This window comes from Sminthopsis crassicaudata, chromosome 2, assembly GCF_048593235.1.
Source record: "Sminthopsis crassicaudata isolate SCR6 chromosome 2, ASM4859323v1, whole genome shotgun sequence".
NCBI lineage: Eukaryota > Metazoa > Chordata > Mammalia > Dasyuromorphia > Dasyuridae > Sminthopsis > Sminthopsis crassicaudata.
In genome coordinates this window covers 86,889,599-86,904,393 of record NC_133618.1, presented here as the reverse complement: position 1 = coordinate 86,904,393, position 14,795 = coordinate 86,889,599, and the positions used below count along the sequence as shown (strand labels likewise).

The following is a 14,795-nucleotide window of genomic DNA, read 5'->3' as shown; positions in this document are numbered from 1 at the left end:
AAAATGTTTTTCATCCCTTTTCATGACAATTGTTTCAGTAATATCTTAAAAATAAGAACTCACAATTATATTGGTAGTTCAATTGTTTCTCATTCATGTTTAAGTCTTAGAGATCCCATTGGGGTTTCTTGGCAAAGATCCTGGAGTTCCTTGCCATTTCCTTTTCTGGCTTACTTTACAAATGAGAAACTGAGGTAAATAGATTTAAATGACTTGCCCAGGGTTTACGGCAAATGTGTTTTTTGTTGAATCTGCATAAATCTGTATTTGGGAGGGTGATTATAATCTCAAATTTACAAGCAGAAACTATAGTCACCCTCCCTAATACAGATGAGTCTTCCTAACTTCAGGCCCAACATTTTATCCATTGCTTTACCTAGCAGGCCCACAATTTCATAAACATTTTCAAAGTGCTTTCCTCATGATAATTCTGTTAGGTAGATTGTGCAAAGTATCATTGTCTTCAATTTGAAGATGAAGAAACTAAGATTTAAAGCATTAGCTCTCAAACTTTTTGGTTTCCAGACTCCTTTGCTCTTAAAAATTATGGAGGATCTCCTAAAGAATATTTTTGTATGTGGGATAATATGAATAAATATGTACTGTATTACAAATGAAAACTTCTTAATAGCATTATTTAAATAGTTTTGACTTTCTAGATCTCATGAAAGAGGTCACAACCTGGACCATATTTTGAGGACTAATTTAGAGAGTTTATTTATAGGGTTAGGTCTCCAGATTGTCAAGCCCACTGGAACCAGATGCTTAATGAAATATATAAAAAATAGTGGAATGTAGAACATGTTAATATGATTTTTCTAAGTCAATATGAAGCCAGCAGGGATCCTTATATAAAGTTCAGTGACACTGTTTTTATTTGAGTTTGATAACACTGATGTACCCTTATTAGCATCTATATACCTAATCGAGTGCAACCCAGTATCATGGGATTACAAAAACAAAAACAAAAAACCCGAGACTATCGGCCCAGCTTTCATGGAATTTACTCTGCATCTGGGAAGATAAAATTTACAGAAACAGAGCAGTATGTGATCAAATGCTAAATTTCATGATATAGTATAAAAGTCATAGGACTTGAATTTGTTTTTAAGGAGAATTAGGTTTTGGAATGGGGAAGGGGAGAAGAATTGCAGGTGAAGAGAGGCAGCATGAACAAAGGAATGGAGATGAATTCAGGACAGCAAGGGGGCTAGGCTAATTGGAGGGGAATCTGTGCTGGGCAGGAGGCAAACTCAATGAGGCTACTAAGTGAGGTGGGACTAAGTAGTGAAAAACCTTCCCTGCCAGTCTAAGGGGCCTAGCCTTGGCCACGTAGGGCAGTATCCCCATTTTACAGATGAAGAAACTGAGTATTTTATCTCAGGTGTGAGGTCATAATACTAACCAACATTTATTTAGTAATTTTTACATTTCACAAGGCACTTTTAGAAATGATTTGTTAGGATGCAAGTGATAAAAGTGTGACTTCTGTAATTTTACAGAAATCAGAGAAAAAGAAAGCCACAACATTGAGGATAGAGGGGTAGGAAAAGTCAGCAGGAAAGAGTAAGGGACACCTGGATTCGAGTCTTGTTTCTGACCCATTTTGGCTGTGTGACCCTGAGCAAGTACTCTAGACAACTCTCACTGACCACAAATTGCAGAGAAGGTGCTGCGATGGTAGGGGGAGTTTCTTCACTCAGACATTGCCCAGATTAATGAAATGACAGGTACAATTCTGGAGTCTCCTTTACAGATGAAAAAATGGAGCCAAAGAGATGTTAAGGGCTTGCTTACAGTCATAGAGCCAGAAGTGTTACTGGCAGGCTATTTGCCCAGGGCTTCCTGATCCTAAGTTCAATCCTCTGGCCATGTGGTGGGTTTGATCCAGTGTGGGTAATAGTGAGAATAGAGAAGAACAGAAAAAGCTTATCATTTCAATTATCCTCAAATCTCTGCCTGGCATATTATCATTATCAAACCTACGCCATGGCCCATGAGGATCAGCTCAATTTTTCCTTCCTTTCCTCCTTTCCATACATGGTCTTTTCTGGTTACCTTAGCACTCATTTAACAGTTTTGTCATTTGCAGCATGAATAAAATGATGAGCCATGAACACTTCATTTTCCTTTGCATAAACAAAGCACCGTAACACCACTAAATGAGATACTGGTTTTGTATTGCTCAGTGTTATTTCATGTCCCTATGCCTAAGTTTCTCAATCACAGTATAAGCTCCTTAGGAGCAGGGCCTGGATCTTACAGTTTTTTTTTTTTTTTTTTTTTTTGGTATCTCTAAGTACGTCTCACATTGTTGAGTAGAGGTACTGAATAAATGTTTGACGGTAGTCTCTAGTAACCATCTCTGTAACAGAAAACATAATCAGGAAAATACATTGCAAAGCAGGGTGCAATCACAGATTTGTAAAATTTCTCATTTCATTTTTGCAACCATAGAATAGGAAGATGGTAAGTATTCCACAAATGGATACCATTTTATAGCAACTCCTCTACCACAGAGAAGTTTATGGAGGAGTCTAAAAGACAACTTAAATATATGTCAGTAAAAATGCAAATAAAAAGAAGTATAACAAGAGGAAAAAAGTACTAAGAAAAAAAGTATATCAAGAAGTATGATCTATTATCATATGCAAAATACTGACTCTTAAATGTACCTGGCCCTGGAGAAAGATCCTTATAAGCCTCTTAGATGGGGGATTCTTAAGCTGGGGTCAAGAGAACTGTTTTAAAAATATTTTTATAACTATTTCAATATAATTTGTTTTTTATGTAACTTAAAAACACTATTCTGAGAAGACATGAATAGAAGTGGCCACTGACTTTGCTGAACTGCCAAAAGGTTCCATGACACTCAAAAAAAATGTTAAGACCCTTTATTTTAGGTATTATTAGTTGGTCTTTAATCTCTAGCATAGTTAATATAGGGAAGCACTTTTACATCTTGTTACTTTTTCTTTTCTATATCCCTTCAAAAACTCCTTTTGCTAAGAGAGAGGCTAAGTATTTTCTCTTAGGCTCTTCTTTGAGATATAAGAGAAATTAAATCAACTTGACTCTTCTCAAAACAACCCCTTTCAGGTCCTCACCATTGCTTGGTAAGTTATCATTTTCACCCAGGATTTGACAAAAAATGTTATAGGCCAAAGGAGGTGGTAGAAAAACTGACAAGAACCTTGCTTTTCTACAGCCCTGTCTTCTTACAGCACTAAGCTCTTACTCACAAACCAATTTCCATGAGACAAGCAAAAACAGTTTGTACTAAATGTCAGTTAAATAAAGTAGATTACAGATGTTAGATAAAAAAGAGGAGAAAATCTGTCAGTAAAAAGAAATTGCTCTTTTAAAGAGGGAGCCCATCATTTACATTTGCAGCATTTCTCAGATATGGTCAGGGCTCTTGGAATTTGGCAGTTAGGTTAAGGCTAGTTTCTGGAGAAGGTTAAATGAATTCTGCAGTGATATTTTTGAATTCTTGACAATTTGGTAACAGTGATAACAAGCAGGAAACCTGTCAATATTACTGTCCCCCAAATCTCCTCCTGGTCCTAAGTAAACTCCTTTTCCTAGCTTCCCTGAACACTCTCTGAACACCCCAAAGCCATTTCTGAGGAAAATCAGTAGATATACACTTTCTTAGTTGTTACTTCTGATCCACAGTTCAACTTGCAGGAAGTTGTTATTTTATTTTAAATTACATTTGGGGCCTCTGATCTGAGACACTGGGATTGCTAGGGACTTATGCTAACATGGACTGCAGTACATCTCACTCTCTCAATCACCAGTGACATGAGACTAGTTACCAAAAAAAGGGAAGCATGGCTTCTTTGAATACAATTTGCTGATTTCAACCTTTTTTTTTAAACTACAATTCACATTACTGTCTTCTGGCAGAATTTGCTATAGAATCTTCTCACGCACAGCATTGTTGAATGCTGGCAGAAGTGACATCCATTGTCTTTGTAGTTTCCTCCAAACCAGGGAATTTGGGAAAGTTTTCATTCTTAGCAGGTGACAAACATTTCCTGCCCAAACTCAAGTCTCCGCTGATGAATCTTACTGCTCCTTGTCGGGAGGTTGTCTATAATTGCCCACCCAGGAACAGGTGTCAGATTAGCAGCAGGGTTGGGACATAACCCTGAGATCCCTCCATTGCTCCTGGACCAAACTGGAAACCTGCCTTGCTCATTAAGCTCTCTCCAGGGACCCTTCCTCCCCTCAGCCACATCCCTATTTATAATCTTCTGAAGAGCTGAGTAGCAGCCCTCCTCCTCCACCCCAACCCCCTCCACTTGCCATTCTTTGCCTCTGGACATATTGGGAATCAGCAGCTGGCTTTGCTTTAGCTAGAATTCTAGGGGCTGAAATTTCCCTAGGAGCCAAATCACTTTTTTTTTCAGGGAATACCATTCACAAGTGATCAGTCTCTAAGTAGAGAAAATTTTACCCCAACATTTTCCAAGCACAAATTTCAGAATGGGCCCCTTAAGCCTTTGTTCATTACAAAACAAATGGATCTCCAGGCATCCCCCCCCACAAACATGGGGGCTACTTGGGTGGCATTTGTACCTATGGAGAAAGATAAAGGAAGACTTTTGCACTTTCACCCTGCACGCTAGAGTTCCATGAGTAATTAGCCCTCAATAAGCTGATTCACTGATGTTCAGCAAGTGGGTATTTCCTGCAAGTGGGAAGGGTTTAACTAACAGTGGTGTTGTATATAAATAACATGGTGATGGCGCTACAGAGAGTCTTAAGAAAGCCCTGTAAATATAAATTGATTGTCAGAACCTCGAATTATTAGTAGGGGGCTATGGATGCTGCTCCCAAAAGCAGACAGGGGGACATAGAGGAAAGAGCAATATATGTATGTTCAAAAGTCAGACCTAAGTCAGGCCAGGTTCCTTCTCCTCACTGTCCTTACCTCTCTGAGAATAAGGGAATGTATAATGAGGATCAGAGTACCTGCCCACCCATTTCACAGAAGTGGATTGTGGAGAGTGCTTTGTAAATCTGTTAAGTGCTAAAGAACAATAATTTTTTTCCTTACTGATCTGTTACGAGTCCCCACAGTATTTGTATCTTCAGACCTTGGAGGAGCTGGTTAAATTGTTGATGAGAGAAGGGAATAAACATTTATTAAAAGTGCCTATTATGTGCCAGAGTCTATGCTAAGTGCTTTTTACAAATATTATCTCATTTGATCCTCAAAATTACCTTGGGAGGTCAGTGAAAATACCACAGAAATTAGAAGTGAAGTGACTTACATAGGTTCACATTGCTAAAATGTGACTAAGGTTCTATTTAAACCTAGGTCTTTCTGATTCCTGACCCAGTGCTCTACCCATTGTGCAACCTTGAGAATACTTAGCCATCAGTAAGGCAAGTTTGTTTTATCCCACATCACAAAGAACAGCTTAAAAAAAAAAAGAAATCTTAAATTTTATCATTCTTAGACTAAGGCATGTTCTCTCAATCTGTTCTCTCAATCTCTCGCCTTCCCTTTATCTGTCTTTCATTGTCTCTCTCCTTCCTTTCTTTCTTCCTCCTTCCTTTCTTCTTTCCTTCCTCTTTCTTTCTTTTTTCATTCTTTCTTTTTTTCTTTCTTTCTTTCTCTTCCTTTCTCCCTTCCTGTCGTTTTTCTTACTTCTTTTCTTCCTTCTTTCCTCCCTCTCTCCTTCCCTTCCTTCCTTCCTTCCTTCCTTTTCTTTCTTTCTCCTTCCTTTCTCTTTTTTTCCTTCTTTCTCTCTGTCTTTTTTTTCTCACTGATTATATAACTAAATAATTCTAGAATCTGCACATAGAAAAAAAGAAACCTGAGCCATGCACCTTGGTCCCAGGGAATGAGACATATGAATATTAGTCTCACCAATAATAACCACCATTTTACTTAGCTTTTAGGTGTTTGTAAAGCACTCTATACACTTTGCTTCACTTATGCTTCGTCATAGTCCTGGAAGACTATGGCATTATAGATAACATTATCTCCAATTTATCAATGAGAAAATTTGAAGCCAGAGAAGTGCTGATGTGCCACGGAACACACAGCTAGAAAATAGAATTGAAGCTTGATCTTCTTGGCTTGGGGTCAATTCTTGTCCACTATGCTATACACCCACTAAGAGGGGGTATCTTCTACCATAAATACATCTTAACTGGTGTCATTTCATTTGATTTTAGCTCCCGATTCAGAGATTTGGATCTCTCTAATATTGTGGATAAATACCCACTGCCATCTGGCATTTGCTGCAGTCTTCCCATAGCTATGTGCCCTGCATAGCTGGCTGCCTTCCTTCAGTCAGCAGGGTTTTGCTGTATGGATGGGTGGGTGGCTGAATGGTTCCATTTTTAATGACAGGGGCAGGGGAAGTACTAAAGATCCCAGTCTAATCTGCCCTTTGACTCACTTGTTACCCTACTACTCTTCTACTGTGATATCAGGTAGATCAGGCAAATCCTCAGCAAAATGGAATGCGTTGTATTTGGCACAAATCTGTTTTGAAGAAATGCTGGTGATTTGGGAAGGACTGTGTGTACCAGGCAAGATCGAGGGGATACTGAAAATGACATATTGATTCATTTCATTTTTCTACAGATCTCTCTATTCCAGAATCTCAATGCCATTCTTCTTTAATATAATCACATTTTAAAAAATGCTTACTTTTTTTTGTTTTGTTTAAATGCTTACTTTTTGAGCTGTTTCTCCCAGCCCCCAGAGCTAGCCAGGAGAACCGAGCTGCCAGACATTCCTTCCTCGACCCCCAAGTTAGAATGGTCAGTCAACCATGGAGGCAGTCTTCAATACCTTGGAGTATGGTCCTTCCTCACCTCAGGAGTATCTACCTACCTCACAGTGGGGACTACAAAGGCCAATCTAATTTAATTGATTAACACTTGCAAAGCCTTTGGAGCTCTTCAGAGAAAGCTCTTTATACATCTGGGAGCTACCCAGAGATAACAAAATTAAAAAATAAAAACCGCAACAACAGTGTAAAGCAGAGGATGGTTATCACAATGCTTCTGGAGCTTTCAGCAAGAAAAAGATATAAATGCAAGATTAAAAGGTATTATTTATTAGTCCAGCTGAGGTTAGAGGCCAAAGTGTAAATTATTTTCTTTAAAGACTTTTAAAACAAAAATTTGGAAATTCTTTTCTTCTCAGAGAGTCTATTTCATTTTCTAAGGAAATGTAAGTTTCTGCTTTATAGTGAGTAGGTCAGATCTAGGTTAACATCATTAACCTATTTTAAATTCTTAGGGCACAGCAAGTGTCTCACATACTTATATAATTTTTTTACACTTGGGTTTTAAACATGTTTCCCTGCTTTAAATAGACATTCATTCACTCTCCATCTCGGGTATAGGACCTCCTAGCTTAGCATAACAGCCCAACAAAATAGGGGTAGGTATAAACTATGTAATTTACTCACAGGCATAAATGGATGTATAAATGTAAAAAATGTGCACAAAGCTTGATGCCATGCCTGGCTTCATTGTGACCTAATGTCTGTAATATGTAAATATGGGGCTTACTTTGGAAAGAAAAGAAGTTTTAATATACAGATTCATCTAAAGTTCTTTTCCTTTGACATAAGCAGAAATGAAGAGAGGAGGAATAATGTTCTTTCACAATAAATAAGTATACAATGGCAAAGGTTACCATTGAAGGGATTATGCATGACAGGAACCAACATGAAAACTTTCCGTCTTGGACTTTTACTTTAATATGGAGACATTGTTATCAAAAGCACATACTCCACAAATGCTTTGATAACAAATGATCTCACCCTATCTTTGAAGCGCTTTCATTTCTTTGGCTACCCACTGTGTTCCTTATCGGAAGGCCAAGTGTAAGAAGTTTCCTAGTTTATGATTAGGAAAGAACCTGATAGATTAGAAGACTCAATTGAAGTTGGACATAATAAGTATTAAAGTATTACATGACATTAATCCTGCCATTCCATTACTCTCTCAATCACTGTGCACAGACTAATTATTCTGAAGCCAGTGTTCAGGAGAAAATAGAAACATACTTACATTGGGCTGGAGTAATCTCTTTATTGCATCAACAAGGCTAGCTCTGTACTGGTCCAGAAACAGGCTGACATTGAGAAGAGAACAGAATCCAGATTAAAATGGGTTTTCAATTCTAATGATACTAATGCAGATAAGTACAAGGCTAATTACTCATGTTGACAGGGTGCTAAAAAGGAGAAATCGAGGTCTGAGTTTTCTTCTATTCATTTGCCTTTATAGAAAAAAGGGAGGGGAGGGATATTGTAACCGGTGTAGACCAAATCAAGTCAAAACATCACTAGGCAATGGGGCTGGTCCGCACTTGCCTGGGTTAGGCTTTCCTGTGGCGGGAAGAAGGTGGGCCGGCGGGGTTCTGAGGGCCCTGCTCTTGCCACCCAGGATTGAAGTCCATCACAGCTTAGATTCTCGCAGACTCAGCTCTTCTTCCCACCCGCTGGAGGATACCATATTACCCAAAGTCGAAGGTCACTTTTTCCCATCCACCCCTTCTTTGGGCACTTATTTTTTGAAACAAAACCAGAAACAGCAAAGAAGCCCAAAATATAATGAACTGAATAGAATCCACTCCAGACGTTACATTGTGTGTGTGTGTGTGTGTGTGTGTGTGTGTGTGTGTGTGTGTGTGTGTAATTCTGAGTTGCACCAGCAACTACCTCTTATCCCTATACCAGTACAGAGCTTCAACCAATTTGTTTTTAGACCATGTCCACAATGGACCCCAGCTGCTCTGATTGCCATGTTCTTCCTTAAGTTCCTTTGTCCCCTTGCTCCCATGCTCCTTACCTCTGCACAGTCTCTTTCCAATACTAAATGTTCAATGACTGCAACCACTCACTCTCTCTACTTGACTTCCCCAGCTCATTTAAATGACAAGACCCTTGCCCACATTTCAGTTTCTAATTCCCTTCCTTCGGTAATATTGTCTTACTTTCAGCCCAATCTCCTAAGTGGCCAAGAAACTTTTGAGGCTACTTTCCCCTGCTCCTAAAGATTCTCAGAGCTGCAGGTACTTTGCTTCCCTTAGAAAGGCAGGGAGTAATCTTCCCTTTTCAAGCCCAGTGTCTCTCAAGCTCCCAAGTCTCAGGAGATTTCTGAGGCTGCCCACCAAAACAATGGGATCCTCCAGCAACCTATCTCATACAAATCAATGAATAGCACTGAAATGGTAATGAATTTCTATGACTATAAATGCCATTGAGGTTGGACTCAAACCAGTGACCCAGAAGTAAAAGGTTCTGTAACAAAGGATCCAGTCTAGTCAGGCTGTGACAGAGTTCATAGAAACGCTTGGTTTTTTGCCTTGACCTCCATGTTGATATCTAGTTCCATGTGATCTTGCATTTTTCTCTTTTGACCTCTTAATAGCATCTGTTGTTGGTCTGTCACTCTCCAAATTGCTCCTGTCTGGCCTTGTCTTCATTAGGCTTTGCCTTGGAGACGGGGAGCATAGCATCTTTCTCTGGAGTTAGGAAATTCCTTGTGGATCCCCAGACTTGGGCCAATTGTAAGCAGATGGGATATTTGTAAGCTTAGGCTGAGACTGAAGTTTTTACCGTAGCAGGGGAAAGATTTCCTGGGGAGGGCTTCCAGTGTTGAAGCTTTAGTCATATGGATGAACTACTTGCCAAGAACAATGTCTGTGAAGTATCCTGAACAATGATTCTCCGCTCTCTCCTTCAGGAGTGAATAACAAATTTGTCCTAATAGATCAACCACATCCACAGGACACCTTCTGCCCCTATTCTTAATTTTTTTTATTACAAAATGCAATGGAGAATTAAATAGAATATGAATGAAAGAATGAAACATATATTAAGCACTTAATATATGCTGTGGGTTAACCAATAAAATATAGCAGTTACATTAATGGATGATGGCTGAGGCCTTGGGCTTGAGGTACTTTGGTTCCCTAAACTCTGAGTTCAAGGTCCTGAGTCAGCTCTGTAGAGTTTGAGGGGAGATGGTGGTCGTGTGGTAATAGGGGTTTTACTGGCCTGGCCCTTTCACCTCCTTTCTCTCCCTCAGCATGCCTTGTGGCTTCAGGTACCCTGGCTTGACTGCCCCATGTGTGACAGGTGGCTGACACTTAGTGGGGATAACTAATTCCTTCTTGGAAGATGCTTCCTCAAGTGACAGCTATGAGAGCTGGACTGGAAGCAAGAATGAAAGAGGGGAGTTCTATTCCTGGGACTCCTAGGCCTGCCTGCCTGTAAATTAAAATTGGTCATAATGAAGGTGGAATTCCTCTTCACAAAGATTTCTCCCCTAATAATGGCTGTGAAATGTGAGCTGGAAGCAGGTTTGGTATATTGAAAAGAGCCGGCAGCTCGGGCTTAGGATCATGGGCTTAGGGGAGATGGCGGTCAAGAAGGGGTGGTAATTGGACTCCCTTGGCATTTTTTGCCCCTTGCTTTTCCTTGGGATGTCATGGTGCTTTAACAAGTAGCTTGGTTAGAGATGACAAAACCTTTGCCCATAGGGCAGATGAAAGACAAAAAAACCCCAAATCATATTCACATTTCTGTGCTGATTTAAGATTTCCAAAGTACTTTTCCCACAATGCTGTGAGGAAGTTAGATGGAAGGATGAAGAAAGTTAGGGTCGGCGCTTCCTCTCTTCGATTGTCTGCTCGAAGAGTGGGACGCCCTTCTCGCGAGAATGTAAAATAAACTTTAATTTTTTTCTAGAGCTCTCTCCAGCTTTTTTATTAAAGGGTGACCCCTCACCATTTCCGTACCACACAGTTTTGGGGGCTAGTCCGGATCCTTTACTCGGTGAGTAAGTGAACTCCTGGGTGCTGGCGGGGAGGCACCCTGCCCTGATTTAGGCAGCTCGCCAGCGTCCAGGGGCTTCTCCTTGCTCCCCAATGTAAAATGGGCCCGAAGTGGAGAAACTCAGAGAAAATCAAAGTGAGAAACTCCGCAGTAAAAATCCCAACTGGTTGGTGGAGGACAGATCAGTCAAGTAATTTGCTGCGCAGCAACCCAGAGGTTTCCCTGTTCATAGAATGATTGGAGATTGGAAGGACAGAAGCTGGGACGGACTCTTCCAGGTGGCACTGACCTCAGACACTGTGATTCGCACCCAGGAACGAGGCTGGACACCACACCAGAACAAAAGGATCTGTGGCACCACCTTTATCAGAGTGGACAGCTGAAGACAGGGGAGACCTCAAATTACATAAGAGGAGGGGACCTCCACCTACTGATTCTGAACACTGTTTCTGAATCCAGTGCATTGTAACTCTGTGACTTTTCTTACTTTGGGTCTCTTTGCCTGTTTGGAAGCTGATATATTTTCATTTGGGAATTTCACCTTAACTTCACAGTGTTATAATAGTTGAACCTCATGGGGTTTTCCCTGAGCATTAGGTTCACCTATTTCCTCATGATAGCCAAGAAACCAGACTTTTACTTTCCAGAGATGAGAACTAGTTCCTCCTGCTCATGCAGAATATAGGGAGAACTTTTAATTTATCAAATTGTTGGATCTGTGTTGGATCCCAACAATCAAACCAATGGCCATGGCTACCTGAACCCTTAGTAACCGATCTCAAAGGGAACATATACATTGGGTGCAGTTATCAATGGGGTTGGTACAGGGTCACCCCAGGGACACCTAGGAAACATGGGACTCTGTATCCCACATTTTGGAGTACCTTTAACCTAATAGATCAGTGGCCAGTTGCCAATTGTAGTTGGAGGAAGGAGCAAGGTTTATGGAAATGTCATTATGCCATCTTTGTGGGGGGGGGCCCCCTTAGGGATGAGAGACCCTTTTACATATTTTCAAGGGAACAACCTGCTCTAAAGGGTCATTATTGGATCTGTGGTTTAACTGCCTATACTCACCTACCTCTTAATTGGACAGGGATTTGTTATATTGGACCAAGGCCAAATGACATGGAAATCTAGTAAGAGAAATCACTAAGAACATTAGGAAACTTGCTCATGTTCCTGTACAGACTTGGACCTCACTGTTCAATACTTCTTGATGGTCCTGGTTTGGGAAGCTGGTGGAAGCAGCTCCTTTGGTTTGGCCTTATAGCTCTTAGTGGTGTTATATTACTCCCTATCTGCATCCCTTGTTTGGTCAGATTAATAACCAGAATTGTCCAAAACTCATTATCTGGAATAATCAGGTTGGAAGAAAAAACTGAAGGTCTGTTAGATGGATGTTGTTAAAAGGGCAAGGGTGGAGCCGGTGGCCCAAGGCCAACAGGAACCAGAAGGAAGTGAGGAATTCATAGGCAATGTGAAATTATGTTACAAAAATTTGAAGAGATCTCAGTGTACAAATAAGAGAAGAGACTGAATGAGATGAGGTGAGATCTTTCAAGACAGTTGTGAAATCGAGTAAGGCTTCATCTACTTCAGAGTTCGAGTAGGCCTGAAGGTCTCTGAACATCAAGTCAAGGGCATAATTGCGTTCCCCTCTCATGATATCATCTCCCTATTTCAGCCAAATATGGGCAGCTATGTACTTATTAGTCAAGTTCAATTTCGTGGGTAGATCTTGCATTTAGAATGTAAGACTCTCAGCCAATGAGGATGAGGGTCAGTGGTGGGAGGGGGCGTTTTGCGTTAGGGATTAAAGGTGTCATCCTGCCCACAGGAGGTGCTTCCTCTCCTGCTCAAAGAGTGGGACGCCCTTCTTGTGAGAATGTACAATAAATTTTGATTTTTTTCTTAAAAAAAAAGAAAGAAAGTTAGGGTCAAAGAAATTCAATTACTTGCCTTTGGACCTAGACCTCTGGGCTCTTTGGAGCCATGTTATCTTTGTAGACATACAGAAACATACTATGAGAACTTTGCTTGATATTTAGGTGATCTCTGCTAAGGAGTCATAGGAGAGATTTTTCATCCAGAATTTGCTTTCTTTGGAAATGCTAGATTTGTAGGGATTTGTAGGGAGAAAAATTATTTTTTTTCTTCTTTTGTTTGAGATTGCAATAGGACAGCCATCTTCTGGTGTGTTTCTTTTACCAATTAGATTAGTTTCTCTGAGGTAACAAAATTAAAAAAATATATATTCCATACTTAAAAACACCAAATACAATGAGTATTTCCATATACAGAGTAGATCAAAAACTGCTTATCTTTTGTGAATTGCTTGTTTTTCTTTTAACTTTATAACAAATTCTAATGCAACTTTCAAAGCTGTCCTACTTGTCTGTATTCCCTTCTGTCCACTTAAAAATGCTTCAATGACTCCCTTTAAATGTTTTTTTTCCCTTTTTGGTAACCTTATCACTAACATAATTTCCCCCATTTAAAAAAAAATAAAGAAAAACTATATTTTTATAACAAATATGCAAAATAAATTCACACATTGGCTGTAGCTAAAAATGGCCCAGTTTATACTTTGAGTTCTTAACATTTGAGAAAACTTCTGCACTGTTGAATACATATGTACTGATGTCCATTATATTTGTGTGTTCATTATAAATATGAAAGCTGATGAGTATTTTAGATGTTGCATTTTTAGAATCATGGCGCCTAGTAATTCATCTAAAGCACAGTGTAGGAGCTGATTCATGCAATTTTTTTTTATTTTACTTTTGAGAAAATTTATATTGCTTGCCTTACTGGGATATGAGGGTGGATAGCTAATCCAAGATTCTTATGGACTGTGGATCCATAGGATAAGGTTTGTCTGATGGCCTAAAAACCCTGGGTAATCACCTCCAAGGACTTAATCCCTTTTGGGGAGCCCCATAGCTCTTGGGGACTTATCTGATTTTGATTTCTTTTTTTAAGCTAGTCTGTTTTTCTAGTGAGGGATGAATCTGGACCTCTGTTCAGATTGCTATAGCTGTTATAAGGGTTCACTGAGGAAATCTCTAGTACTCATGTGTCACAGGGTCCCATTCAAAATGTTTGTCCAGACTTCTCGTTGGAATACATTATATTCTGCAGAGATTCCTGAAGAAATTCTGGGTGTACTCTGTATTGCAGGGATGCAGAGGAATTTTCACCCATGACAATTTGGTTTCTTACCTGAAAGATAGTGAGAGCAGGTGACTTTCAGTCAACCCCAGATTATTTATGTCTATTAGGAGTCCTATTTGGACCAGGCTTTCCCTCTGGGGTGGAAAATTTGATTTTCTTTTTTTCTTTTTTTTCTTTTCTTTCTTTCTTTTTTTTTTTTTTTTTAATAAATCTTTGTGTTGGAGTGAATATAAGCTTCAGCCCCACTAACTATGGTGGGCCTGAATCCTCATGGAAAAATGTTAATTCCTAGTCTGTTCAAAAACTGTGCCACATGAAGTCTTGTTAATATATGGCACTGAGGAAAGCTCTCCAAAGAATAATGCTTGATTCCCCTCCTTCCCTCAAGTCACCAGAGAAGTATTCAAAACTGAAAAGAACTTTGGTTGATTTGCTGGGAAAACAAATGTTTAACTAGGGAGGAGACTTGAGTGGCTGAGAGGGCTGGAATTTGGCTACCCTTCTCCTCCTTTTCCTTAGAGCTATTTGACGTAATCACATAAATGAAGGGGCAGAAAACAGAGGCATTAACACATTAATAAAGTTAACAACAATACAACAGAACTCTATCCTCAGTCATGTCTTTACAAAGTTTGGAAAAGTTCTCTGATGGAATAGGAAGGGGAGCCAAGGCCATTAAATATGTGAGAAATGAACATTTTAAAGGAAGGGAGAAGTTCTATGGAGTGTGACCCTGCACCTCTACCAAGGGGAATCAGGAAAATGGGTATTTTCTCTCCCCTCTTCTCT

At 39.7% G+C, this 14,795-nt stretch overlaps 1 protein-coding gene across 5 annotated transcripts in view; it reads right to left on the bottom strand.

Moving 5' to 3' along the window:
• The window catches only part of CAMKMT (calmodulin-lysine N-methyltransferase), a 501,495-nt gene that overhangs the window by 14,405 nt on the left and 472,295 nt on the right, over positions 1 to 14,795 (bottom strand). For all 5 annotated transcript variants that reach the window (XM_074286712.1, XM_074286713.1, XM_074286714.1 and 2 more), the window contains one exon: positions 8,056 to 8,119. In XM_074286712.1, the coding sequence (XP_074142813.1) occupies positions 8,056 to 8,119 (64 nt within the window). The remainder of the gene's footprint in view (positions 1 to 8,055; positions 8,120 to 14,795) is intronic.